General features: G+C 42.6%; 2 protein-coding genes across 2 annotated transcripts; both read left to right on the top strand.

Moving 5' to 3' along the window:
* Positions 1-105: 105 nt before the first annotated feature.
* Positions 106-7,264, top strand: AKAP17A (A kinase (PRKA) anchor protein 17A). The gene is made up of 4 exons (XM_010161980.1): positions 106-1,317; positions 3,390-3,538; positions 4,688-4,928; positions 6,389-7,264. The coding sequence occupies exons 1-4, from the start codon at positions 556-558 to the stop codon at positions 7,262-7,264; spliced, it is 2,028 nt and encodes a 675-aa protein (XP_010160282.1). The 5' UTR covers positions 106-555.
* Positions 7,265-19,001: 11,737 nt separating this feature from the next.
* On the top strand, positions 19,002-26,565 carry ASMT (acetylserotonin O-methyltransferase). Its single transcript, XM_010161981.1, has 8 exons — positions 19,002-19,073; positions 20,911-21,085; positions 22,251-22,380; positions 23,156-23,224; positions 23,702-23,820; positions 24,173-24,313; positions 25,579-25,701; positions 26,354-26,565. Exons 1-8 carry the CDS (start codon positions 19,002-19,004, stop codon positions 26,563-26,565), a joined length of 1,041 nt encoding a protein of 346 aa, XP_010160283.1.
* The last annotated feature ends 1,090 nt before the right edge of the window (positions 26,566-27,655 follow it).

Below are 27,655 nucleotides of genomic sequence, written 5' to 3' on the forward strand. Positions count from 1 at the left end.
CTCCTCGGCCTGGTAGTGCGGAGGCCGTCGGCGCTGCTCGGAGGGCGGTGGGGCTTCTGGGTGTTAAATCAAAGGGTCGTTTTTCTCTCGTTGCAGACGCCTTCCGAGCCTTTCTGCTGGAGAACGCGGGATCCGCCTCGGCGCTAGCCTGCTGAGGTTTACTGGTTGTTAAGTAGACTTCAGAGCGGCGTGACATCGCTCCGCCTGTCCCTTCCTTCCGTAAACAAGGGTAGCTGCTTTCTGAGCCATCACATACCAGCCTCATGTATTCCTAAGATTGCCATCAAGCTTCTTGGGTTTTTTTCCTGAGGCCCTACTGAGGTTTAATTACTTGTAGGCTCTAGTGGTTATAAAGTAATTTAAGATGTTTGTACTGCTCAGTTTTAACTCTCTAATTGACTCTTGCATTAAGAGGCATTGTTTTAACTTGGTAATGGTTAAATGGCAAAAAAATTAAATTATTTACGGATAAGGGCTATTGTATTTAACTGCTGTTGGCCTGCAACTTAAACTTGCATCTTTTATTCTTTTTTTATCCTATGCTTTTTCTGTGTTATGGCTGCTGCAACAATAGTTCATGATACATCAGAAGCTGTAGAGCTCTGTGCTCCCTGTGGGTTATACCTTAAACCCATTACAAAAATGACCATCAGTGTGGCACTTCCTCAGCTGAAACAGCCGGGAAAATCCATTTCAAACTGGGAGGTGATGGAAAGATTGAAAGGGATGGTGCAAACTCATCAGTTTTCCACTCTGCGGATTTCTAAAAGCACAATGGATTTCATCCGGTTTGAAGGAGAGGTCGAAAACAAAAGTTTGGTTAAGTCTTTTCTGGCATGCCTTGATGGCAAAACCATAAAGCTGAGTGGCTTCTCTGACATTTTGAAAGTCCGTGCTGCAGAATATAAGATTGACTTTCCTACCAGACATGACTGGGACTCGTTTTTCCGTGATGCGAAAGATATGAATGAAACTTTGCCAGGGGAAAGGCCAGATACTATTCACTTGGAGGGCTTACCTTGTAAGTGGTTTGCAGCTAAGGACTCTGGCTCAGAAAAGCCAAGCGAAGAAGTCCTTATAAAAGTTTTCAAGAAGTTTGGAGAAATACGTAACGTGGACATACCCATGCTGGATCCTTACAGAGAAGAAATGACTGGGAGAAATTTCCACACTTTCAGTTTCGGAGGCCATTTAAATTTTGAAGCTTACGTTCAGTATGGAGAGTACGCTGGATTCATTAAGGCCATGAACGCCCTGCGAGGGATGAAGCTGATGTATAAAGGTGACGATGGCAAAGCAGTGGCTTGCAATATAAAGGTGAGAAACTGTGGACTTTCTTATGGGAACGCCTGTGAAAGGCCAAAGACAGATAAATGTTGTTGCTGTAGTGCTTCAAACCCGGTTCTGTAATACTGTAGTGGTGACAACAGGTGACATTAACAGCCGTAATGGGATTTGCAAAGGAAAGTGGATGGAGGAAAAATGTGGTGTTAGGCTATGTGAATAAAGTGAGTGGGGGTTGTCCTTTTTTTTTGTTTTTTTAACAAGACAGTTGTAGAAATGAGAACTGCTTGATGGAAGCACCAGGTGTATGAACAGAACCTGCTAAATATTTTCTAGAAAGTAATATGTATTTATAAATCTTGTAATTTCACTTAGAATTCCAATTCTGGACAAGTTCAGACATATTTCACCAGAAGGCTGACTAGAACACGTATTGTTCTCTCTTATGTTCACTACAGCTAGAAATTTGGGGGGAGTGTTTCACAGTCTCTGTATTTGGCCCCTGCACTGGTAATAAAGTCTACCACACAAGTGTCAGTGCTGTGAAGGTTAATAGGAAGTGGCCTGTAAGGCCCGTGGAATACACAGTTAATCATCAGTGTACTTCACATACGGAAAGGCCTCACAAATAATATTAATAAAGTTAACCTATAGCACAGTTTCCTTGGTATGCTTAATTGATAATATTCACATACTGAGTTTTCCAGATCTTCTGTAACCTCATGGTCTTAGAAAGTACCACTATGATGGGAGGAAACGAGGCAGTCAGTTCAGACGTAGTAACTATGAAAGCATGGCCAGAGTACCACTTGCTCCAATATGTTTGGAGACGGTCCATGTATTTACGTATCGGTTGAGAGAAGTGTTTGTGGATGCATTTCAGTATGCTCAGTAGTAATTCATCAAATCAGAAAGTATTTCAGGAACAAGCTTGAGTATTCCTATGCATAATGTTGGAAACATGCAAACATTTATTTCAGTTGTAGTTTAGTCAGTATAAGTGAAATAGTGTAATCTTTTTATCTTGTTATCAAAGTTTACCAGTTAGAGTGTAGAAACTGTTTGTACCTTGACCCTCCAGGTTTTCAAGGGGATGTGAAATTCAAACTGTCACTTACATGCAGGGGACCAGGGTTCCCAAATTTAGTGTGGCTGCACAAGAGGAATCATGTCTTCCTGGCAGCTGCCCTGGGGATTGATAGGAAAGAGAGGGCTGTGTTTGCAGCTGTGCTGTCAGGACAGATCTTTTTCATGCAAGGTCACAGGTTTTTGTCTGTTTCTACCTGTCCCTTTAGCCTTCTAATGAAACATCATTTTATATGGAGCTTGAGTGAATTAAACTACAGAGGTTTTGCTCCTTGTTCTCTGCCCGTGGTTTATGACGATGGGCCTGCAGGAATGGATTATGGACCCCTGCCTGCACGGGCAGTGGTACCCAGAATGGGAGATTAGGATGTCTGCTGGTGTCCTGTTCCAGCACACAGCTGAATATAGCCAAGGTGTGCGAAGCTGAACGTTTTCCCAGGTCTTGTTGCTCAGATGTGTGTAACTTCCCTTCCTCCTGTGTTTCCAGTGTCAAACTTGGAGCTTCAGCCTCGTGGGAATCGTGGTTTTAGAACTGGTGGGGAGGCACTTGCTTAAACCAAGTACTGAATGTTGTAGAAGCGTTTCTTCTGATGAACCTGACGCTCACAGTGTTAGACGGAAAGGGAGGCTGTAATAAGGGCCTGCAGTACAGCCCTCAACAGCATGTGTTAGTTGAAAGGGTTCTGTATTACCCTGTTCTGACAGGTTGAAAACATTAGCCAGGGCCTCAACCACGCTAGGGTTTGCTTTTGGATGTGGGTCACATACAGAACTGTAAGCTGGTGCCTGATTGTGCTAGTGTGCAGTCACTTAAGTTAAGGGACAGTTCTCAGTTGTCTGGTTATATATAGTACACAGGTGCTTGCTCTGGGCACATACAGAAGTACCCTTTTTCTGATTGTGCTTAACATTGGTTTGGAAACCTCTGTGCTTGGTTAAAATTGTTGAGGATTGTGTAGGCTGTTGGGGCTTTTATTTTTTTGTCTACTTAAAACTCTTTTCAATTGTCTTCTGTAAAGGTTTCTTTTGACTCAACAAAACACCTCAGTGATGCATCCATTAAGAAACGTCAGCTTGAAAGGCAAAAGCTTCAAGAGCTTGAAAAGCAGAGAGAGGAACAAAAACGTAAAGAGAAAGAAGCTGAAGAAAGACAAAAAGAGGAAGAAAGGTATTTATTGCTTATTGTTCAGGTGTATTTTTACCAATCAGGCATAACTACACTGCAGTTATTCCTTCCTATGAGCGTCAAAAGATAGAAAATAACTAAACACAAGTTTCCTTTCAAAGTTCTGTAGCTAAACTGAGTGAGAACATTGTCGTCCTTTTGAGGAAGTAGGATTCAGGGAGTCAGAGATTTGGAGAAGTGTGTTACCACTTTTTTTTTTCTGGTTGAACTGTAATTCCAGGACCTGGGAACTTACTTGATGTGTAGTCATTGTGATGGGGAAAAATCTGCATTTGTAAATGGAGAATAGAGAATTATGAAGAAACTACTAAAACTATAAAACTATAGTTTATATACTAAACTATAGAAGTTTACTAGTTTAACTAGTAAGTGACTTTGATATTACAAAGCTCATTTGTTGTTAACGTCAGTATTTTTCCGGGAAGGGGATGGGATACGAGCATCTTACCATTTCGTAATCTTTTAAGGAAACATTTAGGGTGCAAATGTCATAAGACAGCTATTCAGAATATAAACATGAATGGAGCAAATCGTTTGACAGGTGGCACGGTGTCCCGTTGCCTTGATGCGTATACATTCTCGTTGCTTAAAGTTTAGATATTAAACAGTTTCAGAAACTGTAAGATTCAGAAAATGCCTATGTTCAGTTAAAAAATACTAACTCTGCAAAATACTAAATTTCCTAAAAATTGTGCCATTAGACACCTGGTCTCAGAAACCCTCGGCCTTTTACATAAGCCACCATTTTGTCCTAATGATGGAAATAAACACCAACCCACCTACCCATTAATTGGCTTGGTAATTTTCTCCTCACCGTGACGATTGACTGCCCAGCTGCCTGAGGTATTGTTACTGTCTCTGGTTGTAGTAGTTTAAAAAAAAAAAAAGACATTTTTGTTGTAGCCATGATTTGTTTGAATTCCCACTTGTTGTTCAGTACTGACAGGCTGACGATTGTTTGCTGTCACATGTAATGGTTAAAATGTTTGCTGTTTTCTACTTGCTTTTCAGTAACCTACAACACTTAGCTAGAAACAAATTTACTCAAAGTACAAAATATTTCTTTACATAGAGTAGGAGTCTAAAACTGTACCTGCCCTAGATAAGGTAAAAATAGTGATCTCTTTTTAGGAAGCAGAGAGAGCTGGAAGAATATGAGAGAGAGAGAAAAAGAGAAGAAAAGCTGCGCAAGAGAGAACAGAAACAGAAGGATCGTGAAGTTCGACGAAACAAAAAGCAACTTGAAAAGCTTCAAGCTGAAGAGCAGAAAAAACTGCAAGAGAAGATAAAGTTAGAAGAAAGGAAGCTCCTGTTAGCTCAGAGAAATCTTCAGTCGATTAGACTCATTGCAGAACTGCTGAGCAGGGCAAAGGTAACTTCAGTTTTTATTTCATAAGCTGATGAAGAACCCAGCAGAACAAAGACTTTTACTGATGTGGGAGAGGGTGAGCAAGTCCTGTTGATTAAACAACAGATTTAGTACCTCTTCAGATGCTGTTCCTTAGACGAAAAGTTCAAAAACGTGCAATGAAACAACATTTCTCCCTTGGTAAAATAACGCACGTGTAGGTAAATGGAAGGGTGAACTTGAACCTGTAGTCCTGAATAGCATTTCTCACATGTAAACCAATTGGCAGGCATGCTGTGGCATCCAGGAAAAGAACATGCAAACGTGATAAAGTCAACTAAACACACAGGATAAGATGTGAGACTCCTTATTTCGAATTCCAGTTTTGATACCATTTCCCTCCTGGCTTTCAGAAGTTCTGTTAACTATTCTTTGCAGTTTCAGAGAATGAGCTTTCATTATTTGATGTTGGAAAATATGTGGAAGGATCTTTCTGTAGGAGAAGTACTGTCAGCTGAGGTTTAGAACGTTGGATCCTGTCTCTAACAGTATCCTTACTTTTCACTGAAACAGGATGTCATTTGCTTAAGTCTTCATAGAATCACAGAATGGTTAGGGTTGGAAGGGACCTTAAAGACCATCTAGTTCCAACCCCCCTGCCATGGGCAGGGACACCTTCCACTAGACCAGGTTGCTCAAAGCCACATCCAGCCTGGCCGTGAACACTTCCAGGGATGGGGCATCCACAAGTCTTGGATAAAGTCATGTTAGAGTGTAATGTATGTTAAGTATTTTCTGGCAAAGCTGTCCTGGTTTTAGTTATTTTCCTTGATGCCAGTGTACCTCAGGAGTGGTTTTGGATTAGAGCTCATAGAGTGCTGTGTGGTCAGTTATATATGCTAGGAGAAAGGAGAAATAGTTCCTGCAGGCTTTGTAACTTTTCAGCTGTGAAATAGAAAGGTTATCTGATAAAGGAGCAGTTTCTTTTACTCCCAGAACTGAGGTCTACACCCAGCTGTTTGTCTGGGTCAGAATTTAAAAACAAACAAACAAACAAAAACAACAAAAAAAAAAACCACACAAAGTTTGAACCTTCCTTTTTCAGTATGATGATTTTTGAAGTGGTTGACAAAATGGGAATCAGTTTCAATAAAATATTTTAATACTTTTGCCTTGTGAAACAGCTAGGAGAAATGAACAGTCCTAAGAGTTTGTGGTCTAATACTTTCACCTTACAACAGTTGTGTTAGAGGGGTGGTTTTTGGGGGTTTTTTGGGTTTTGGTTTTTTTTTTTGGTCAGTTTTGGGGTTTTGCCCTTTAAGAGGGAAACAACCATTTTGTTTTGGGATGTTTAAGTTCTGTTTGTTAGATTTTATTTTCTTTCCAGTTTGCTGCTTTTGTATCATGGTATAACTTGGAAGCATGAGCATGTCTATAAATATATTCTTTTGTTTACTCTTGCCTTCCTTTTGACTGTCTTTCAGACAGTAAAGCTTTTGGAGCAGGAACATAACGAAGAAAAGATACGTCTTCAGCAGCTGGAGGAGACACGAAGGCTCCAGGAGGCTGAGCTCAAACGTGTGGAAGAGGAAAAAGAGAGAGCGCTGGGGTTGCAGAGAAAAGAAAAGGAACTGAGGGAGAAACTACTGAACAATCTTCTGAGCAAGAAAATGGATGCAGTGAATCAAAGCAAAGAAGAAACCGAAGCATCTCAGTCTGACACGCTAAAAAGTGCTAGTGGTGTCCCACACACTGTGTCATTCAGCTGCATCACTTCTACCTCAGGACAGGCTGTTACAGGCAAGCTGGCTCCTGTCTCTCAAAAAGAAGGATCGTCCCCTGAGAGTGTAAAAACTCAGTGCAAGTACTTGAATGGCAACATTCATGACAAGGTTCATGTAAAAGAAGGTCAGAAACTTCATACCACGAACTCTGAGAGATGCTCTGAGAAGGGAAGTTCTGGGGTACTTTCATGTGTTCCTACCAACAACCAGCAGCAGAAGAGCCTCTCTAGCTACGACTCCTGCAGGAAGGACTCGCACTGTGAGCAGAGCAAACGCAGCGCAGAGCCAAGGAGAAGAAAGAGCCGTTCATGTAGCAGCATAAACACTGATGAGAGCAAGGGTAGACGTGAGAGGAGCAGGCACAGAAGAGATGTGAGTTACCAGGATGAAAAGCGCAGGAGGGAAAGGAGGTATTATAGACACTCTAGCAGAAGTTACAGTCCTCGACGAAGCCACAGTCCTCGTCGGAGAAGTGTGAGCCCCAGGCGTTCACGTTACAGAAGAACTCGCAGTAGTGAACGTAAACGGGACAGAAGAGGGAGAAGTCGCAGTTACAGAAGTGTGAGCAGGAGATGAAGGCACCGGAGGAGGTCACTGAGTAAGCAGAGGAGTACTTGGAGTGGGTAGCGGAGGCTTCGGCTCCTTGGAAAGGCTGTGGTTGGACAAAAGGGCCAGAAAGTTGTATACGGAACATCATGGGTGTGACTGCTGTAGAAAACATGTTTGTTTCAACCAGTGCTTAATTTGCATCTAGTCCCTGAGATCAAGAAAATAGAGGCCTGATTTTTTTTTTGAGGTTCCTTTGTGCATTGTTGTCTCTTCCTAGGTTCCTGCCACAATGTAGGCATAACCACCTGTGCTTGTGCTCGAGTTCCTACAGTGCTAAAAAGCCGACCTGATTTCTTGATTTTAATTTTTCTAAACCTTGATTTTAGTCGATTCAGTTTTTACCTCTTTATCACCTAATTTGGCTTGAGAATTACACGGGTGCCAGTTCTAGGAACTCCAAGCACGACAAGCTGTTACATACTGGTTTGGTTTAAAATGTTTTCTGGTGCGTTCGGCAAAATCACGTTTAACAAACTAGAGTTTTTGCTCACGGAGATGGAGAGCAGAACTTTCATATAGTTCTTAAAACTGACTATAAAGGTCTGCAGGTTATCTTTTGAACTGCTACGATTCCTTCTTGTGTCCATATGGTGCCAAGCTTTGTGGCCCAAGTTATTCTGGCATGTAATGCCATTTGTATAATAATACTTTCCATTTGAGAGGCACGCTGATGGAGGAAGTAAGAAGCAGTGGGAAAATGGATGAAAAGTTTTTCTGTTACTTTGTGGACATACTTGGCTTTGTAATTACTTCAGGTGGCATAAGAGCCACTTGAAGCATTTTTTCAGGTACATACAGAGCTAGTAGCCACTGTCTTTTGAAAAAGGGGCCTTCTTGCTAAGTTATTTTCACTTGTGGTGTTGGAAAGTAAGGCTGCAGTGTCTCTTGTTAAATCCATTTAAGAATACTTTTGCTTCTAAAATGCAGCTCAGGAATATTAAAAGCTATAACATTACAGTAAAAGAGTTTATTTTGCCTTTTTATGGTAAAATTAAAAAGAAAATTGTTTCCAGTGAACCGAAGTTGCTGTTTTCATATGTCAGTGTATTAAAATCCGCAGAAGTGTTGTCTGAGAACCCATTTGCTGAAAAAAATCACTCAACACATTTAAATAATGGAGCTCTGCCACCCTTCTTGACGGTCCTGTGGTGTACAACTGTGTCAGCTGTTAATTTGGCAGGGCGTGAGAAAAAACAGCCTTCAGCTGTCATTTTCCTCGCATGGATGCATCAAATCAAAGTGCATCCCTTTCCTGGAGTGCTTGAGGAGCACATTGGTGCTGCAATTCAGCTGGATCTCTGGCTGGCAGAGTTTGTCTGCGTCGCTTTCAGGGAATCCATGAAAATCCGGTTCATTTCTTCCTAGACCATGCTGCTGAAGTCTTTGTTGTTACTAGCTATGCAAAGGAAAGGTAGACATTCTTTTCTCTTCCTGGCAATTCACGTTTTTAAAGATCTCAAATTAATTATGTTACTTCTCAAGCTTTTGTGACTTCTGTTTCACCGTTGTCTTGGGGGCTGAGACCTAGCCTGATTTATCTAATCATCTCTCAATGCCACCAATCTCTTGAAGTCTGAGAAGAGTTCATTTCTCTGCTGTCTTTGAAGTGTGAAAAGCCCATCCGCTGGAAAACAGGTTTATCTGTAGTAATGATTAAGTTTAAATCCAATCTGATGTTGGGTGCAAGTGTTTGATGAGGCTGGTGGGATGCCTGTTTATAAGAGGATGCGGTTCTACTCTGACACCCTGTGTGCTTTTTTTTTTTTTAAAAGTGTGCTCTATCCGCTCTTAGGTGAGAAGTTTCATGTCTGTCAGTACAAATACCTTTGAGCTCAGGATTAGATTCTTACTAGGACTTCTACAGTATATTTGTACTGAGGATTTTCACTGGGATTAATATGTTGGGTTGGGGGTCTTGATGATGCACTATGTAAGTAATTGGGGAGATGCTAGTTTATAATGCTACCTTCAGGAAGCCATCAAGCTATGAGTGCAGTGTCACTGCCCAGAGTGGAAGCAGTTAAATTAGTGGCAGTCACCAAAAAAGTGTTAATATGAGTCATTATAGAAGAAACCAATGGATATTGTTAGTTGTTACCAAAAAAAAAAGACTCTGCTTGATAGGTATCTTTTGCACCAGAGAAGGCACCAAGAGCAAGTTTCATATCCCACCCTGAAATGATGAAATTCCATGTGCTCCCCTGATGTTTAGGGCAATTTCTGAGGCTAGAGAAGATGACTGTGGGGAGGGTGTTCAGCTGTCAGGCTTTGGTAATCATTCGGTTTAACACACCAGATCCAGCACTCGCTTTATTTGGTGTCCTAAAAGGGCAGGAACATAAAGTAACTCAGTTGTTTATTGTGCTTGTATTATTTCTTCTTTTCACAGCAGCTTCAGGAAGAAAAGCCTGAAAGTGCTGTGAAGCTACTTGGAAATGCTTACTTTCCAAACTCAGAGGGAATGTGGAAGGAGTCCTCTTTCACTTGGCCAGCTGAACCCAATCAAAACCTCTTAAAAGTACTAGTACCTAAAGTTGCCCAGTAACTGCTCAGTGCCAAGTTTTATCTAGTTTAACACTTAGCAGTATTGTTGCTTCTGGTACGTGTTTTGCATTGAAGCTCTCCAAAATCTCTTTGGTCCTGAATCCCCTGAAATGGATTTCGCGCCCTGTGTCTTTGTACTGGTCTGGCTGGGTGCAGTTAGCTTCTTTCGTAGCTGCCAGCGCGGTGCTGTGACGGACTGTGTTGGTAACACACCAGCACACCACGTAGCAGTGCTCACACAGTGCCAAGGCTTTCACCGGTTCCCATTCCGTGCCCACACCCCCAAATGGGTACGCTGAGGTTGGGCAAGAGGTTGGGAGGGGACACAGCTGGGACAGCTGACCCCAAGTGACCAAAGCGATATCCTGTGCCATGCGGCATCATGCTCAATGATAAGAACGAGGGCTTTTGTCTTTCCAAGACAGCCATTGCACCAAGACTGCCTGGGCATCAGTTTGCTTGTGGTCTTCATTGATGATGGGCTTTGAACTGCAAGAAAACTTAAAATATTACAGTTTCAACTCTTTTCAATAAGGTCACAAAAACAAATTATGCCACATCCAATATTACTGCTTAAGTTTTTATTATGGCTGAGATTTGTGCTTGTACTACTGCAAAAAAACTCACTGATGCAATAACTTAAAGAATATACCTTTTGATAGTAAACACTTGGTCTTCGTTCTGTATTAATTGTGAGTCAGTACCTTTCTACCAAGTATCTCCTAGGGGTCTTAATGTTTCAAATCAAAGAACCTAGGATACCAGCAGGCTTTAATGGCTTCTGGAACCCAAGCTACTGAAGTTGTTTTTTCCTGCTCTGGAAGAAAGCTGTGATGCTGATTGCTTAAATCTTACCTGATTGCTTGGATTTGCAGGACTGACTTTTCAGGAGCTGTCTAAAAGCAGATAAAATTAGTTGGTCTTTTTTATTCCATTTCACTGTATGTCTGCTGACAGAGTCTGTTGATCTTGAGTTCATACAAAAAGATAAGTATTTGATGTCTATCCTTTTGCTGTTTTAGTTGTTTTAAAAAGTAATGTCCTTTTGAAATGGACTTCAAACTTTGATCAGCAAACTGTGGTCTAATCAATGAAGGAGTTCCAATAATCTACGCTACTGGTTGGTTTTTTTTCTAATTAGTAAATTTACAGTGCTTAAATCACACTGCAGTCATAAGTTCTGATATAAATGTTAAGGTAAATGAAGAGTGTAGGATTTAGCAACTCATACTTACTGAAGACATACCAAACTAATAAATACTGCTGAAACATTGAATTTATGTTGATATGGTATCAGATAGAGTCTGACTTAGCTACTATGCTTACCTCTACTTTCAGACCCTTACCTGCTAGAAATCCAATCCACTGAGTATGTCTGTGAAGGTACCTACCTATTTACTCCTGGCACTGCTCAGTGAGGGTTTTGTACCAGCAGTAACCTGACTCTCTGCCTTGGCTTGTCATGAGTTGCATGTTACTGACGTCCCGCTGCCTCAAAGTTACATACCTTATTCCATTTTTCTGTCAGTATTCTGGGTTTGGATTTGTTTGAGGGGGCTTTGTTACCCTGGGTGTGTAAGCAGCAATATATATTTATTCACTGTTGTTACCAGAACATCAAGGATCTGGGTGAGCAAGACTGTAAGTCTTTGTTCTCCATTAGGCTACCGTTTGAAAAGTTGGAGCCTGGATGTCAGCTTTCAGCTTGGCTGAACATATGGCAGCCCCGGGGGTTTGGGGCAGAGATGGGGAAAGAAATCCTTGAAGATGATGGAAGAGTTGAGTATGAGTTACTCCTCCAGAAGTGTTAAGCTTATCCCATGCACTGGGCTTCATTTTTCATCCTGCTTTTAAATTGTGGAGCTCTTCCCATGCCATTGCAAATCCAAGAACTCAAATAGTTCCCAACTTCTTGCTCTGTGTCCAGCAGCCATCCCTGTCAGTTAATTTTAAGCTTACTTTAAGATTAGCCTTTGCTGGTGAAAGCTCAGGTTTGCTCTTCACTGGTATGTTTTTTTCCTTCAGTAGTGGAAAAATTTCCTCAGTGAGCAGGACTGCTGTGTACATATGAGGTGTAAATCCCATTAAGACATGGATTAGGCAATGCTGCAGTGCAGCACTGTGTTCGTGCCTGCTGGAAAGCCTCGGCAGCAGTGAGAGAGACCTCCAAGTCCTATTCCAATTAGTGAGTCCCAAGAAATGTCCTGGGTTTCTTCTGGTGTTCTGCCTCCACTCTTCAGTTTTAAGTCACATGATGAGACAGAAGAGAGTCCTCCCAGCTGTGAGGATGCACCTCTCTTCTACTCAGTTCTGGGAGTCACATCGGTGTGAGTCTCACATCTGTCACCACAGAACACAATGTCTCCCTTCTGTCCTGGTAGAGGTGCCAGGAAGATAGGACTGAGCCAGTGGGAACCCACCTTGCTCTTGAGGACATTTAGGGTTCAGAAGGGTATTGATCACCTAGCGATACAAGGCAGTGTGTGACCTCTTCCCGTCTGAGGATGAGGACCCTGTTCATGACAGCTTGCAGCTGAGCTGAGGGTGGTGGGAAGGTTGTGGTCCAAAGCCCTGAGTCTCCTGGTCTTGTGCGGGAGCTGGTGCATGCTCTCCCTGTGTGGTGTTCCCTCACCGTGGCTGTGGGCACTGGTAGCCAGGAGTGGTTTTCTTGCAGCCCTTGGTAAGCAAAGAAGAACTCGGGCCTCCGAAGGGTAAGTAATCCAGGTTCCTGCTGGATTGACAGCGTTACCGCATAGTCCTGTTCTGATCCTTAAAGAAGAACGTCTCCTCCCTGTCCCAGGGCTGATGAGCCTCTGAACTTGCTAGCCTTTTGGCCTGCAATTTTCCTTTAATTTCCTGGCCTCAACCTGTACTATGTGACTCCGGAAGCAGCTTATTCAACAGAAAGAGCAGCTTCTCCACAAGGGCAAGGCCAGGCCCTTCAATATGATTGTTGTGTCCTGGAAGTGGTTGATATTAGTAAGAAGTGGCTACCAAAGCTGTGACCATATCCATGTCTTTTTTTCTGATTGACTCCCCATTTGTAATCTAGTCAGTGTCCTAGAATAGGGGCTTATGCCTGATTAGGTAGGCATATAAAACACACTTGCTGGAAACATCATATTGAAAGCTGTTAGAGAAAATGAGAATTTTTGCAGTGGCTCCCAAAATTTTGAGCACAAGACTGTAGCAGGAACCGCAAGGCTATAGGCACAAACCCCCGAGGGTTGATCACTGATCAGTGCTTCCCAAACATCGCAGTGGTGTCAGCTTTAGGGCAGTTCTTGAACATCCAGGGTCATGTAACAGGCTGTTGTGGCTGCTCGTGTTTGATAGCAGAGGTAGAGATGTTGATAGATGCTGTACAGAATAGCAATTAAACCAGTTAGTTTGGCAGATGCCTTAAGTCATAAATGGCTGAGCAGAATTCACCGCTCATATATTGTTACAGAAGTTAAGGGGAGGGGTGTTATAATTAAGAGGAAATATATGTATTTCCTATGTTTTGATTGGTATCCTGCCTTTAAGGTGTGATTATAATCTGGATGCAACACCCATTTCATTAAGCTTATGTTCCGTTCTGTTGATCTGGCCCTTCCCCAACCTAACAAACGTGTTATTTGCAGAATGTGTCTTTCTTCTGCCTCACAATAAATTTGCGGAGTTGCCTTTAGTGTTTGAATAAAGCAGCAAGCTGGTTGCAGTTGATCCTTCAGAACTGAGCGTGCAGAATGGATCCTTCTACCGATTTATGTTGCTACGTGCGTAAGTACTGTTGTTAAATGGAAGTGTACCTCTCTCTTATTGTACTTGATCAGATACAGGCCCCTTGAGGTTTGTATCAGGTGGTATGCACCACCATCGTTTTTTTAAATCGCAGCACAGAAAATGAAATTTGGTCAGCTTCCCGCCTCACTCACACACACACTAATCGCAGATTAGCTCAAACAAACGCTTTGCCACAGTGGTAGGTTATAGACCTTGTGAAGGGCTAAGGCTGGAGTTGTTTTCTAGCTGATACCTGATCTAGTGGCATGGGCACTGTGGCACCTGCGAAGTGAGCTCTACCTGCTGTGGTCGGAACGCTGAGGAGTGCCGTCCTTGAAACTGGACTATTTGTGGGACAGCATGAAGGGGTAATGGTGTGGGAGCACCAGTTGCTCCCAGATAGCAGTCTCAACATGACAATAAAGTATCTGAAAAGAATCGATTGCCCTCAGGCCAGGGCTGCCCTGCAATTCTGCCTATGATCCCGGACACGTGCCTGTAATTGCCTAGTGGTGTCCGTTACTTTCTATCTTTAACTGGAAAAGGGAGGGGTTGGCAAGGTCTTTCTCCTCCTTACGGCACCTGACCTGGCTGGCAGACAGCGTAAGGCTGTAAAAAGGCATTTGTGGTGAGACACCAGGTAAAAGGACTTCAGAGGGACTTGCCCGTGCCAAACTGTGGGGACACCTTTCTGAAGCTCTGTTTTTGAAGAAATGGAGAATTGTCAGGTTAGCAAGTGTCAAATGGCCAGTGCAGTGCACTTGTGTGTTGTCCACTGATTGCCTTCGTGATGCTTGACAGAGCCCAAGTCACTTCTGACATGAGGGCCTGCCTCAGCTGCCCTTTGTCTTGGGTTTTGCATCTTTCTCTCAAGCTTCGGCCTCTACCACTTTTAGCTAGTGATCTTGTCTGTCCTCGGCAGGGCTATGCCTCTTGCCTGCCGGGATCCTCCTCTGGCAGATCTTGGTGACTATTGGGTTGAATTATTTGTTGAGAGATTATTTGCAAGAAGTTAAACCAAGAACAACTCTGTATTCCTTGTAATGGGATTTAAAAGACATTCTCAGTCAGAGTTTTTACTATAAAGAAAACCGAGAAGGGAGGGTTTGCTTAGAGAATGAGCTGGGTGTACAGGTTTTCCTGCCCGCTCCAAATGCCTGCCATGTGTGCTGTAAATGGGGGGGCGGAGAAGTTGGTGTCGAAAACTGACAGAAGCAATAGTCATATTACTAGGAAAATGCATCTATTGTAAAACATGAGAAGAATTAGAAGTTATAAAGAAGAAAATAAACATTTTGTTAAAACTGGATGTTCTGTTTCAAAGAAAAAATATGATACTGAGAATTTTGGCTTTTTAGGATTCTGAAAGAAAAAAAAAAGGCACAAACTGTATTATCTTAATGCACTTCCAGGCCATCTAATATAAGCTGGGCATACTTAGAGGCTTACTAATGATAGCGAGGCACAGTTGTTTCCATACTGGCATTACTGAAACTCCTTATTGCAGTCACGTCCCTGAGAGCTCTACGTGTTGCTTATAAGGGAGGTTGAATGCATAAAAACAGTGTCACCTGCCATTTCTCACTGGCAAGCACATTAAATTTACTAAATCTGCTTTGTTTGTAGATAACTTCTTCCTTTCAAATGTTATGCAAAAATTAAGTACTCTTTTTTTTTTTTTTTTTTTGTGGTGAGCCATTTAGGCAAATAATTCATCACCAAAATTGGACTGTGGAGGTGAAGGCTTTAGCATGTGGTCTAAGTGCTATGACAAAAACCTTGATGGGATTTTCAGACAAAGCAAGCCATTGCAATTTCATCTTCATGAATGCATTTGTAGCTGAAAAGGAGCTTAGACTTTAAGCCTCACTAACAATTTACTTGGAAACAGCAACACACTCTGTTTGGCTTTGCATCAATCTGGTGTGGGTTATCTGCAACCATCCTCCCCTACATCTTGCTACTGGTAGTAATCCCGTTAGATGATTACATCTGGTGTCCTCAACAGGCAGATTTAGTCATAACTGAAAAAGTGATTCAAGTGGGTTTAATTAACTGTTTGGTCATTTTATTGCCAGAGCCTCTTGCACCCTATAACTTTGCCTTAAGTGAATTTATGGCCTGTTAGGACATGCCAGTCTTACAGTTGTGCACATAACTGTCTGCTATTTAGTTAAACCTACAAGGATTAAGGTTTGAGCATTTTCACACATGTGAATCTTTAATGCAGCTGTAATAAATGTCACTGTAATATCTGATGAACGATCTGCGGCTCAGTCATTTGCAGGAAGTGGTCTGTAAGCTGGTGAGCAGCAGCTAGCTCGTCCTACAGTTGTTTTGCTTAGCTCAACGGAAGAGAAATGTATAATGCAGTGTGGTGAGCATTTGCTTCCAGTGTGGCTGGTGGCTTGGGTCTGAATAGTTGTATGATCCTGGGAATGGGAAATATTTACACTTCGGCAAAATTGCACTGATTTGTTTCTCAGTAGCAGGCAGGCAAAATTGGCCTTTAGCAGAGAAACATTTATATTTTCTTACAACTTCCTAAACTCTGGGCTAGTGATATTTATCCTTGGCTAGTGATATTTATCTATTTACAGTTTATTTTTCTATTTTAATCAGAGGACAGGGAAAGAATTCAACCTGGTAATCCATACTGATGGAGGCTTAAAAGTTTTTGAGCATTCTTTCCCCATAGAACTGTCTTTGTGATGGATCTGAGGAACTGAAAAAGCTGTAGCATGTTCACCAAGAATGGGTCTAGATTTGAGCAAGTGAATGAACTCAGCAAAGTCGAATTTGTCACGTGTGTAGATGGAATTTCCAAACTAGAAACTGAGCTCGTGCACACTCCTTGAGGTGGGGATAACGGGAAGATGTCCATTATGAATGTAGCTGTGTTCTTGAAACTTCTTGTCCAGGCTTTTCCTTCAGAGAAACTGTGCCTTGCTAAATGCAAGCGGCACAGATTTACAGCCACTCTGGCAGAGAGGTGTGTTGTGATCTCCAGCCTCCACAGCACAAAATAAACAGAATATTAGTGTCTAACCCATCTGGTGCACTAGCAAGACAATAGCACTGTGTTTACAGGCTGTGTTGGCCAGAATGAGGGGGCCTAAGTGTTTATACAGCTTGGTGTTTACTGAAACTTTTTTATGGTTGGATCTGGAGACCCTGTGGTGGTAGAACCTAGGCCACACGTACTGTCTGAGTGGTGTACAGTGGGGAAAAAAGCTGATAATTGACATCTGCTTAGCTAACTTTAACAAATAACTCCAAGTAGGTTGATATTTTACTACTGTCTACAAGAAATACATCTTTTGGATGAAATGTAAGGATCTGAATGGAAAACATAGATTCACAGAAGGATTCTACAGTGGAACCTTTCCATTGAGAAAGTTTCACTGCATCCACAAGATGGTCAAAAGGAACGTGTGAAAAACTTCATACTAGCCTGCTGCTTCTAAAATGAGGCAGGTTCAAGAGGGAAGTACAGAACTAACCTTAAGCAGCAGCGTATAAATACAGCCCTACTTCTAGGAAAGGAAAAGAACATTAAAATCTTGCATTGGAACAAAGGTGTAAAGTGCAGTCTTTAAACATACACTGAGCTAATGTACACAGAATGTGGAGCTGCATGGTGGTCACTGTATTGCTTAAGTTTTGTCCGTTAACATAATGCTGAAGCATGGAGAAAGCTGCAACTGAAAACGCGCTATTTAGTAACTTTTTGCCATCACTGTATTACCTGAGTCAGGTTTCATTTAATGTTGTTACCTGAAGGGTCACTAAATGTGCGACACAAAGACTTTGTGAAGTCTTTGAGAAGGGCCTTTTTTCACCTGAGAGCTGCAGCTCCTGCCCACCAAGGCACGATGGGCAGGATGGCAGGCATTTACAAGCTGGAGCAATGGACGGTGAGGCAGAGAGGTTTCAGGAAACTAATCCAGGGTTTTAATTTTTCAGTGAAAGAACTGTGAGGTGAACTTGAAATCCATGCCGCATCTGGCATTTAACTGCCATTTCACTGTTGCTTCCCAAGGACTTTCTGCATGCCCCTGGTCAGTTTTGCAGAGAAAGGGAGGAAGACTGTGGCAGCCAGCTGGAAATGAGAATGTTTTGTTATCCCTAAGCACCCTGCTCTGACAAAATAGGTCGAAGCACAAGTAGGACACCCCTGCTGTGGTGCTGCTATCAAACAGGCATTGCTTTCTAAGCTGGTGTGGTGTGGGGGGGACACCTGCAAAAGATGTGAAAGGATCAAGAGTGGATTCTTTGTAGGCTTGACCTGAGTGGTCATTGTTTGAGCAAACCTGTCGCTGCAACAATGCAGCGCAACAAACAGGCTTACAGATTCTTTTTGGACTGGCTGCTTTGCACTTAGGGATGGGGTCACCTGGACCTATGCCCATCACAGCCAATTTCAGCTCCCCGTTGGCTATGCCCCTGTGGTTCTTTTATCCAGTCTGTGGGCATGGCTTACAAACCAGGCCAGGGAAGCACACCGTGGTGAAGTTACTCCAGGCACGGACTGTGGTGGGATGCCTTCTTCTACTTCAAGTCCTTGTGTGGACTCTGCCCTCAGGTTATTTCCTCGGCAGCTCTTGCCTGCTGTGTAGTAGGTAGACCAGCCATTTTTCTTGCATGGGTAAGGTCTGAGCTGCCCTGGGTACATGACCTGGGACTGAACAAGTCTCTTTCAGCATGGTGAAGGTAAGGGCTGTGCATATGCCTGAGTGAGGGGTGGGTGGAATTAGGTCTGTGGGAGATGCCAGGCTTGGCCAGGAGCATGCTGTAACCATTCTGAGCTAAGCTGATATTCGTTCACGCTTAAACCCCTGTGAATATCCTTGTTTCCCTTGAATTGTGTTGGCAAATTGTCATATTTCCTCTGGGGCCACATCACTGGGCTGACTCATATATGTAAAGATTTTTATTCTTGAGAAGTTTTCCAGCATCAAAGAGCCGTCCTGATGGAGTAGACCTGCTTTTGAACAAGCCCCAAGTAAGACTCTGGTTTATGAACTCCTACAGTATCACAGCGATTCAGGTTCTTGAGTTGCTGTTCTGCACTTATTTTTTTTTTTTTTTAGCTTGTTACGAGCTTTCAAGTGCTTCCGAAATATGAGCATGTTAACAGACTGCTGAACTGACAATACAATCTGCACTGCTTCTTCAGCCTTGTACTTGATGATGGAAGAGCCAAAGAAACAGCTGAACCTGGTAGAAAACCCCACTGAAGCCAGATAAATAAGCTATCACGTTTTGTAACCCATGTGTTGCTCAGTAGCAATAAGATTAAGTGGATCAGGTGGTGTTCTCTGTGCCTGGTGAAAAGCAGCTTATTTAATTTAAGAGGACCAGAGAATCTGTGCCTCAGTCCAGCAGGAAGATGGGTTCCCCAGAAGACCTTGACTACCCTCAAATCATCTTGCAATACAGTAGTGGATTTTTAGTCTCAAAGGTAAGACATATAATTCAGTCTTGTATAGATGTCTAAGAGTATGCAGACAGAAATATTCAAGGATCTCACTTTAGGTCCTGAATCTAAGTCTTCGGAATGAAAACCATCTCATACAGAAGCATCCTGTCTGCTCACCTAGGCAGGGAGGAAATTTGAAAAGAGAAAACGTTTGAAAGCAACCTGACCATTCAAGATAGACTTTGCCTTTCTTGAGACCACTCTGCCCTATGGAGACTTGGATGAGCAGCCTTTGTCTGCATGAGGCTTTATAAAAAACACAGGGGTTTATAGGTGAGGGCTTGCTGTCTGACTGCCTCAAATATGGAAGATTCCTTTGGTGGTGGGATTTCTTCCCACTTACCATTTTTGAAGTTTGAGAAACAGAGGGGTGACTTCAATTGCCTTTCCCTCACCCTCCCACACCCCCATTAAACCCTGCAAAGAACAAGCTTTTTCAAATATCTTCTCAAAGAATTTAATTTCCTCTCCCATGGTTTGTCTGCAGTTAAGAAAAGGCTGAGTTTGAGAATTTCTATGTCTTGCCTCTTTTCAGGTGAAAGAAAGAGTCTGCTATAAGGACTTTTTTTCCAAACAGCATTTGATTTAAGGCACAGAGGGAGAACCAGTAGTTCCACTTTCCTTAATGTTTACTGATGTTGTTTACCTTTCTGTGTTTGTAAGCACAGGGGCATAAACTTAAAATATCCAGTGCAGTGGTGATTTTTTTTTTTTTTTCCTCATTTACTATTTAGTTACCTTTCTTATTGTCCCTTCCTGCACCTCTGGCCAACATGGCAATGGAAGGAATGCTCTTTGGGTTGCACAAATACTGCTGCATTCTAAGGCTCCTGAAAGTCAAAGCTGACACTAAAGAGAGGGAAAATGATTGATTAAAAATCCTTTTGCATGGTCAGAAAGAAGAGTGCCCACTGCTTTCCTTAGTAATGCTGGTACTATGTTTTTGAGAAATCATCCCGACTTTTGTTAAACCATGTTCTTATTGAGGGTAAAAGGAGCTTCCTGTGGAGCATTATAGATACAGGCTGGCCACCGAGTTGATGCCTTCGTTACTGTTCTGGGAGTTTTTCTGTGGCCTGAGAAGTGGGCTATTACTTGTAAACTGGACTGTGTACAGTTAAGGAGGGATATTTGCTTTATGTTCAGTTACATATGTCTGTCTGAAGCTTGAGAGTTGTTCCTGGAGATGTTACACACCTTCCTTCTCTATGTAAAGACAGGGCAATTCTGCAGGCCCGAATGAGGCTGTCCTTATGGCTGAGAGGAACCTCCCTGCCTCAGGGGTACCGCTGTAGTCGTGCATGCCAGTCACTGAAAGCAGGGTGCTCAATGTGGGATATTCCCCCTGCTGCAAGCCACAGGAGAGTTTCCAGGGTTGACTGGAGCATATATTAGATCCTTTGTTAAAGAACAAAAACAACAACAGAAAAATCCACCACCACCCAGTCTTGCCTTTGTGGTCTCTGTGAAAAAATCAAGGGAGATTGTGACAATGTGCTCTGAAACTGAGGAAGAGGCAGGCAATATTCACACACAAAACCTGGTCTCTAAGTGGAAACCTTTGTGAGCCAAAACCCATTGTCTTCACCAGAAAAGGAAAAAAAAAAATAAAAGGTGCACTACAAGCACTGTATGGAAATATCTGTGTTCAGAGAAACTTCAGTTTAATCATTGGGCTTGTTTGTATGAAATGATTTTATGTGAAAAAAAATTTATTACCTGTGTATTTTCTCCAACAAAGCAGCTTTTGAAGTGCAACAGGCTTTGGTGCTTTCACCAGATTCCTCACTCCCTCCTTTCCTTTCCCCCATGTTCACAGGTTATGTTCACTGCCTGTGAGTTGGGGGTGTTTGATCTCCTGCTGGAGTCAGGAGAGCCTCTGTCTTCAGATGCCATTGCTGCCTGCCTGGGCACCAGCACCACGGGGATGGAAAGACTGCTGGATGCCTGTGTGGGAATGAAGCTCTTGGCAGTGGAGCTGACACCAGAAGGAGGTATTAAAGGCAAAAGAAGGGGAAGAAACTAAAAGACTTAAACCTCTGATGCTTTCAGAAATTAGGTGTCTGTTAGGCCAGTTACTGTAGCTGGAAGGAGAAGAGAATTTCTTGAGAGCATCATCCCCTCTTCAGCTGAAAGAAGTGGCAAATGTCAGCATGATTAAAGGTATAAAGTAAAACCCAGGTGGAGGGCTCTATATCCCTAAACTTCTTTGTGCAAGAGCCTCAGGTGACCTTGGAGAAGATAGTCTCTGCAGAGCTGGTTTCAAGAAAACTCTGAGGTGTGAGCATGATTTTAAACCTGAAAACAAAATGCCAAGGTGAATAGACAACAGCATGATTTTAAAGCCCTTGGATTTTCTTTGGGGTTTTACCACTGTGTGAAGTATTTTGTTAGGTTGCTGATCTGAACTGAGAGGTGATGTAAGTTTGCCCTTGCATCAGAGATGTTGGCTCTATGTGATCAGAAGGGATCTGTGGTCATCAGACAGCTGGTCAGGACTAGCCAGAGTCCCCTGCCCTGGCTTGTGTTGCCTTGTCCTGTTTTAGGTCTTACAGTGGTTGCCCAATGACTTCAGGGAGATCAGGATCTCTCTTTCACATTCCTTTTGTATGCCAGTCCCATGGGTCAGTGATGCCACTGCAGATGTATTGGAGGAAGCTGGGGAGCTTTCTGTGAGTCCTTTGGGCATTCATCTCTCTGCAGAAGGTCCTGCCCTGGTGAACTGAGGGAGGGTAGGTGTCTTTGGCACAATATTGGGGGCACTTGTCTCCCACTTGCTGACTTGGATTTGGGGAAAAAAAAAGACTTGTCTGCCAGGGCTTTTCACTTAAATAGAGCATACCAAAAACTTCCTCTGATAGTAGAAGCCTATAGGTAAATGATAACACTCATAAGGCATTCCTCTTGCTGTTCCTGAAAGAAATGTTTGGTGCTGGAGTAAATGTAGGTAGATAGTGTTTATTCACATTGAATGGGGCAACACACGTTTTGGCAGCTCTCACCTGCTCTTCTTTGCAGTGGAAGGATTGCTTGTAGAAGCAACATGATTGTGTCTTTGGTCATACAGACATCTTCTGTTGATAAGTACCATGCCGTGTGATAGGCTTGGTGAGGTGGTATTGCATGTGTGTTAGTAAATATATTTATTTCACCCTTTAGCCCTCTACAGAAACACAGAAATTGCCAACATCTACCTTACAAAATCAAGTCCCAAGTCTCAGTATCATATTATGATGTATTACTCCAATACAGTCTACGTGTGCTGGCACTACCTGGCCGATGCTGTGAGGTAAGGAGGAGTGGTGTGTGCTGACTGCAGACCGCTTTGCGGCGTTTGTGTGGCTACTCTGTGTGTGTCTGGGGAAGGGCACAATGCTGGTGGGTTCTCAAAAAAAATACAGCAGATAATTTTAGCTCTTAACACAGCCAATGTTGGGGTTTTTTTTTCTTTGTTTCCGTTTGCATTTGTTCTGATGGTAGAAGTGATCTAGGAATCAGATTTCTGTGTGTTTGACCTTCAGGAGAACACTTGATCAATACAGTGGTTCTTGAGGTAATAACAGCTAAGGATACTTCTGTTGCAAAGGTGTGAAGGAGTATTTAATATGGGGCTGGAGTCTCAATTGTTCCAGTCCATGCAACTAATGATCAAACATGGTGTGTGTGATGGTGATGATTGCACCAGTCTCACCCCTGTAGCTGAGATGTGTTCACAGAAGTCATAGAATCACAGAATGGTTTGGGTTGGAAGGGACCTTAAAGACCATCTAGTTCCAACCCCCCTGCCATGGGCAGGGACACCTTCCACTAGGTCAGGTTGCTCAAAGCCTCATCCAGCCTGGTCTTGAAAAGAACCAGTCATTCTCATGAAAGGTTAAGAAATGTATAGGCATGTTTTGGGACAGCAAGTGAAGGCCATTACAAAAGGCTGGCATATATTCTGGACAAAGTTGAGCACCTTCCACAGTGATGAGCTAGCTGAAACTACAGCCCCGAGGAGTGTTTGGGGTAAAAGAAAAAGAAATCCACAGTCATGCCTTTTTTTTTTTTGGTTGATGTTTTAGTGAAGGAAGAAACCAATATGAAAGAGCTTTTGGCATTTCATCTGAAGACCCTTTTGGAGCAATGTACAGGTAGTCATTAGTATATTTATAGACATTTTAATCTTCTTTTAGATTAAAAAAATGTTTTTAATTATGGCTCAGGACAATGGAATATGTTGTGAGAATCCCAGTCACCAGAACAGTCATGCAGCCTTTTCCTTTCTCAACAACATCCATTACTGAGACATTGTCTGATATTTTGAATAGAAGTATATAATTTCCTTTCCTGATAAACATATCACAGGTGTCTGCTGCAGAGACAATAGTAGTTGAAGGAAAAAAACCCACTGGTGGACTTTGCTAGTCTCAATTCCCTATTTAAATGCATGAATGCATAGCTGTACCCTTCTGCTGCAGTAAGACTCAAGATAGGTTTATATGCAAAACGAGTATATTCAGTGTCAATAAAAAGAGAGATTAGTGTTTAAGCTAAAAGTTGTAATATAGGAATCACCAAGGATATTGTAAGTTACCTTTTCTGTGTGCTGTGTTCTTTTGCAATACTAGATCAGAAGAAGAAATGCTGAAATTCATGGCTGGCCAGAACTCGGTATGGAGTATATGTGGCAGAGATGTTCTTGCTGCATTTGACCTTTCTCCTTTCAGGCAGGTTTATGACCTGGGAGGTAAGTGTCAGTAGGTCTTTTATAAGACTATGAACTGTTGCCTTTTACAACCTCTGAAAATAAAAATAACTGCTATGTTTTGTGACAGGTACAGCAATGGAAAGCAGGGCATGTTTTGGCAATAAAGGGGGTGTTGTACTGATTTGGTTAGGTTAGAAAGAGAAATGTGGGAGTGGTGATAGCACTAGGAAGCTCCTGTCCCTCTTATTCCCTTTCAGCAACACATGGGGAGCAAATGTACCTTGCTAGCTGCCATGAGGCTGAATGCACCATTTCCTGCATCACTCTGTGGGAGTGTTGCCGAATAGGTTGGTTTTGTGCCAGTGCTGACCTCCTTTTGCTCTCCCCAAAGGAGGTGGAGGAGCTTTAGCCCGAGCATGTGTTTCTTTGTACCCGAACTCCACGGTCACAATTTATGACCTGCCAAAAGTCGTGCAAGTGGCCAGAGAGCAATTTGTTCCCCCTGAGGAGCATCGGATTGCTTTCCATGAAGGTAGGTGTGGACAGCAGTGTAGTGTTGTCATGGCTGTTGCTCCCGAGCCCCTTGTTTCTGCTCAGAGGTACCATGCTGGAGGCTTGGACCTCCAGCTGCCCCTTAGGTGGGAGGAGTGTCTCAGACTGCAGCCTCCCCAGCCCAGGTCACCAATTCATTGTTACCATGGGGCTGTCCCAGTAGTGCACCTGCAGCTGCCGCCTCTCAAGAGGCACGACTTGGTTATTCAGCAACCCAGAAACTCTTTACTCCTGAACACAACTATTTGGTTGCTTAGAACGAGGGTACTTTAAAAAAAAAAAAAAAAAAAAAAGTCCTGCAGTTTTTCAAAACTGCCATGTTTTAAATCTTCCTAGCATTCCCTCTTCGCCTGTGCAGACCTTCTGGCAGATGTGCAGGATGGCAGGCCGGCTCTGAGCTTTCCTTCTCTGGTCATGATTATTAGACTCTCAAGTCCTGAGATATTTCAGGCTGTGAATGTGGGTGAGCCAGCCCATGCTTCTCTTGCCCAGCCTGCAGGTCTGTCATGATCTTGGTACCATCTATGATAAAAATAAATATAAGGAGATATAACTTTTAATGTTATCAAAAGCCTTCAAAGTGTTGGAATGACTTAATATTGCTTGAAGCTCTGAGAGCAGAAAGAAGCATTTGGGGAAGGAAGGGAGTATTTAAAAACAAAGATGGAGAAACACAGGAAATATTATGTGTACCAGTGATGTGAAGCAAAGGGAGCAGAAATGACAAAGTAAGGCGCAGAGAGAAAAATATTAATTCAATACACCAGGTGCTGAACAAAAGGCATGATGATAAAGGTCGTGCTAGGAGGTAGGAGGTATGGGTGTTTTCCTTATGGATTTATGAGATAGCTCTGTGATTACTGAAAGTTTTTGAAAATTTGCTTAGATAAGATTTTTTTTTCTTTTTTCCATGAGTTTATCACAGAAAACATGAGAAACTCTCTTCTTTTTAATGGTTTATGAATCTGAATTCCTGTCACTGAAGAAAACTTAGACTCAAATTCTTCTTTGTACATTAATGGCTGTTTTAGATGAGCTACTGCTTTTAAATGTTTCATACCTTTATGAGACTGAACAAGAACAAAATCCCCAATTCAGTTACCTGCTAACTGTTGCTGTCTGTTGTGGGTAGTTGGACATGGCAATTCCAGAGTCTTTAAAACTGGACAGAACTAAAAATATTTGCTTAACTCAGCCCTCTGTGTTTTGGGGGTTTTGTGTAATTCATGCATCCTTGCTTTACAGGCGACTTCTTTAATGATTCAATTCCAGAAGCTGAGCTCTATATTTTATCCAAGATACTGCACGACTGGGATGATGGGAAATGCAGGGAGCTGCTGGTGAAAGTCCATAAGGCTTGCAAACCTGGTAGGAGTGAGTTCTTGAAGGGCAGGGAGGCTCTCAACCATCAGTCACACGAAGCACACCAGTCTCGATGCGCCATTTGGGCAGCAAACTTTCAGTGCAGGGGTTTCTTGGTTTAGTATTTTGCTGTCCTAAGCCACTCATGTGCAGCTGAGCCAAACAGGGCCTGGTCTGATTTCTCATTGTCTGATTACCAGTTTTATTCACCTTCTCCACAGGGACTCCTCTTTCAACATATTAGGGTTTATTCCTGTACTGGGGACTTGGGGTATTGCTTTGACAGGTGTATACGTCATTGTAAAAATCCCATTAAGCATCACATCAAACCCTCGAGCTTTGAAAACACTGCCTAGAGAGCTGGGTTCTCAGCAAAATCAGTAAGCTCCTGCAGATTTCAGCTGGGGGAAACAGGAATTTCCATCCCAGCCATAACATCCCCCTCAGCCCTGGTACAGCAGTACCTATGTAGCCAAGCAGAGGTACCATTCCCCTGCTTTTGCTCTTTCGTTGTCTTCTGTGATGCTGAAATATGACTTAACGTAGAAGCTGCTGCTTCTTCTTGAAACTCAAGGTTAGGATCTGGTCTAATACCTCAGCTGAAAAATCTCTCGTCTTCTCAGAGCTCAGTGTGTTTTCTTTCTCTTTATTCAACCAGGCGGTGGAGTGCTGCTGGTTGAATCCCTTCTGAATGAAGATAGAAGTGGTCCTTTGGAGACGCAACTGTATTCGATGAATATGTTGGTCCAGACAGAAGGAAAAGAGCGAACAGCAGCAGAGTACAGCAAGCTCCTCGAGGCAGCTGGCTTTGGAGAGATTCAAGTCCGGAGGACTGGAAAAATCTATGATGCTGTTTTAGGAAGGAAATAATAGTACCTCCTTTATGTACCTAACAAGATAGAATAAGTGGAGAAATGTGATATTCTCTTTTTAAAACACACTCATCAACTTTGCTTTTAGTTAAGACAGCTAATTTTTCTAAACTGATCCATTATCAGGAGAATTGCTGATGATAAACTGTGATCATACATGGACTGTGAACCTGGCAGCCTGACTTGCCTTTGGCTCTGGAAGGGAGAGAAAGAAATGGACACAAGATGTTCCAAATGTTCCACAAGAAATAACCCACAAAAGAAATATGCAGTGTGTCTGCTTCAAATTTTTTTTCATTCTTTCCTCCCAATTTTAACACTATATCTGACAAAAGCATAGCTGAATTTGTATTTGGATTCCTGCAAAATAAAACCAATCACTGTGCTGAGCTCTGTTACCTGCATTTGTATTCCTGGGGAATTGATAGAATATAAACAGACCAAACCATTTCTCCTTGTGGTTAGTCTTTTCAGAGTTCTGGGAAAACTCCTGTCTGAGCATTGGGGAGTTTGGCACTAAAAATTGTATTAATTTTTTATTTCTCTAGATATTGATTTAAGTTATGAAAAAGGATTTTGTAGCTTGATGACTGGCTGAAACCCAGTGATGCTTTTTACAGGACAGGCCTTGAGATCACAGCTGCTGAGAGAAGGATGCAGCCAAGTCATTGTTATGCACTGGGGTAATCCTTGTTGCACATCTCCTGCAGTTTCTTTAAATCATTTGGTCAAGCACAACCTGACATAACCCACCCAGCTCGTGGAAATGGAATTACAGATTATCAGAGTGAGAAACATTTGGACAAGGCACTAGAAGGTCACTCTCTGCAGCTGTGGCTTGAACACTAATTGCATTTGCATTGTAAGCTGGGTACTATAGAAGCCTGAGGTAGCTTTCTCAGGAGCCTCCCACTCCTTTGATTGTAGAAGCATAGTGAAAAAGTAGCTGCAGTAGGGAAAAGTTGGCCTTGTGTCATGGTCTGTGACAGATGCAAAATGAAATCACAAGGCTGTAATGGTTCTTCTCATCCTTAAAAGCAACAGGGCACAGTTCATGTGCCACTTAGGCCTGAGTAGGATCTCACCCT

This window comes from Eurypyga helias, unplaced genomic scaffold (genome assembly GCF_000690775.1).
Source record: "Eurypyga helias isolate BGI_N326 unplaced genomic scaffold, ASM69077v1 scaffold13492, whole genome shotgun sequence".
NCBI lineage: Eukaryota > Metazoa > Chordata > Aves > Eurypygiformes > Eurypygidae > Eurypyga > Eurypyga helias.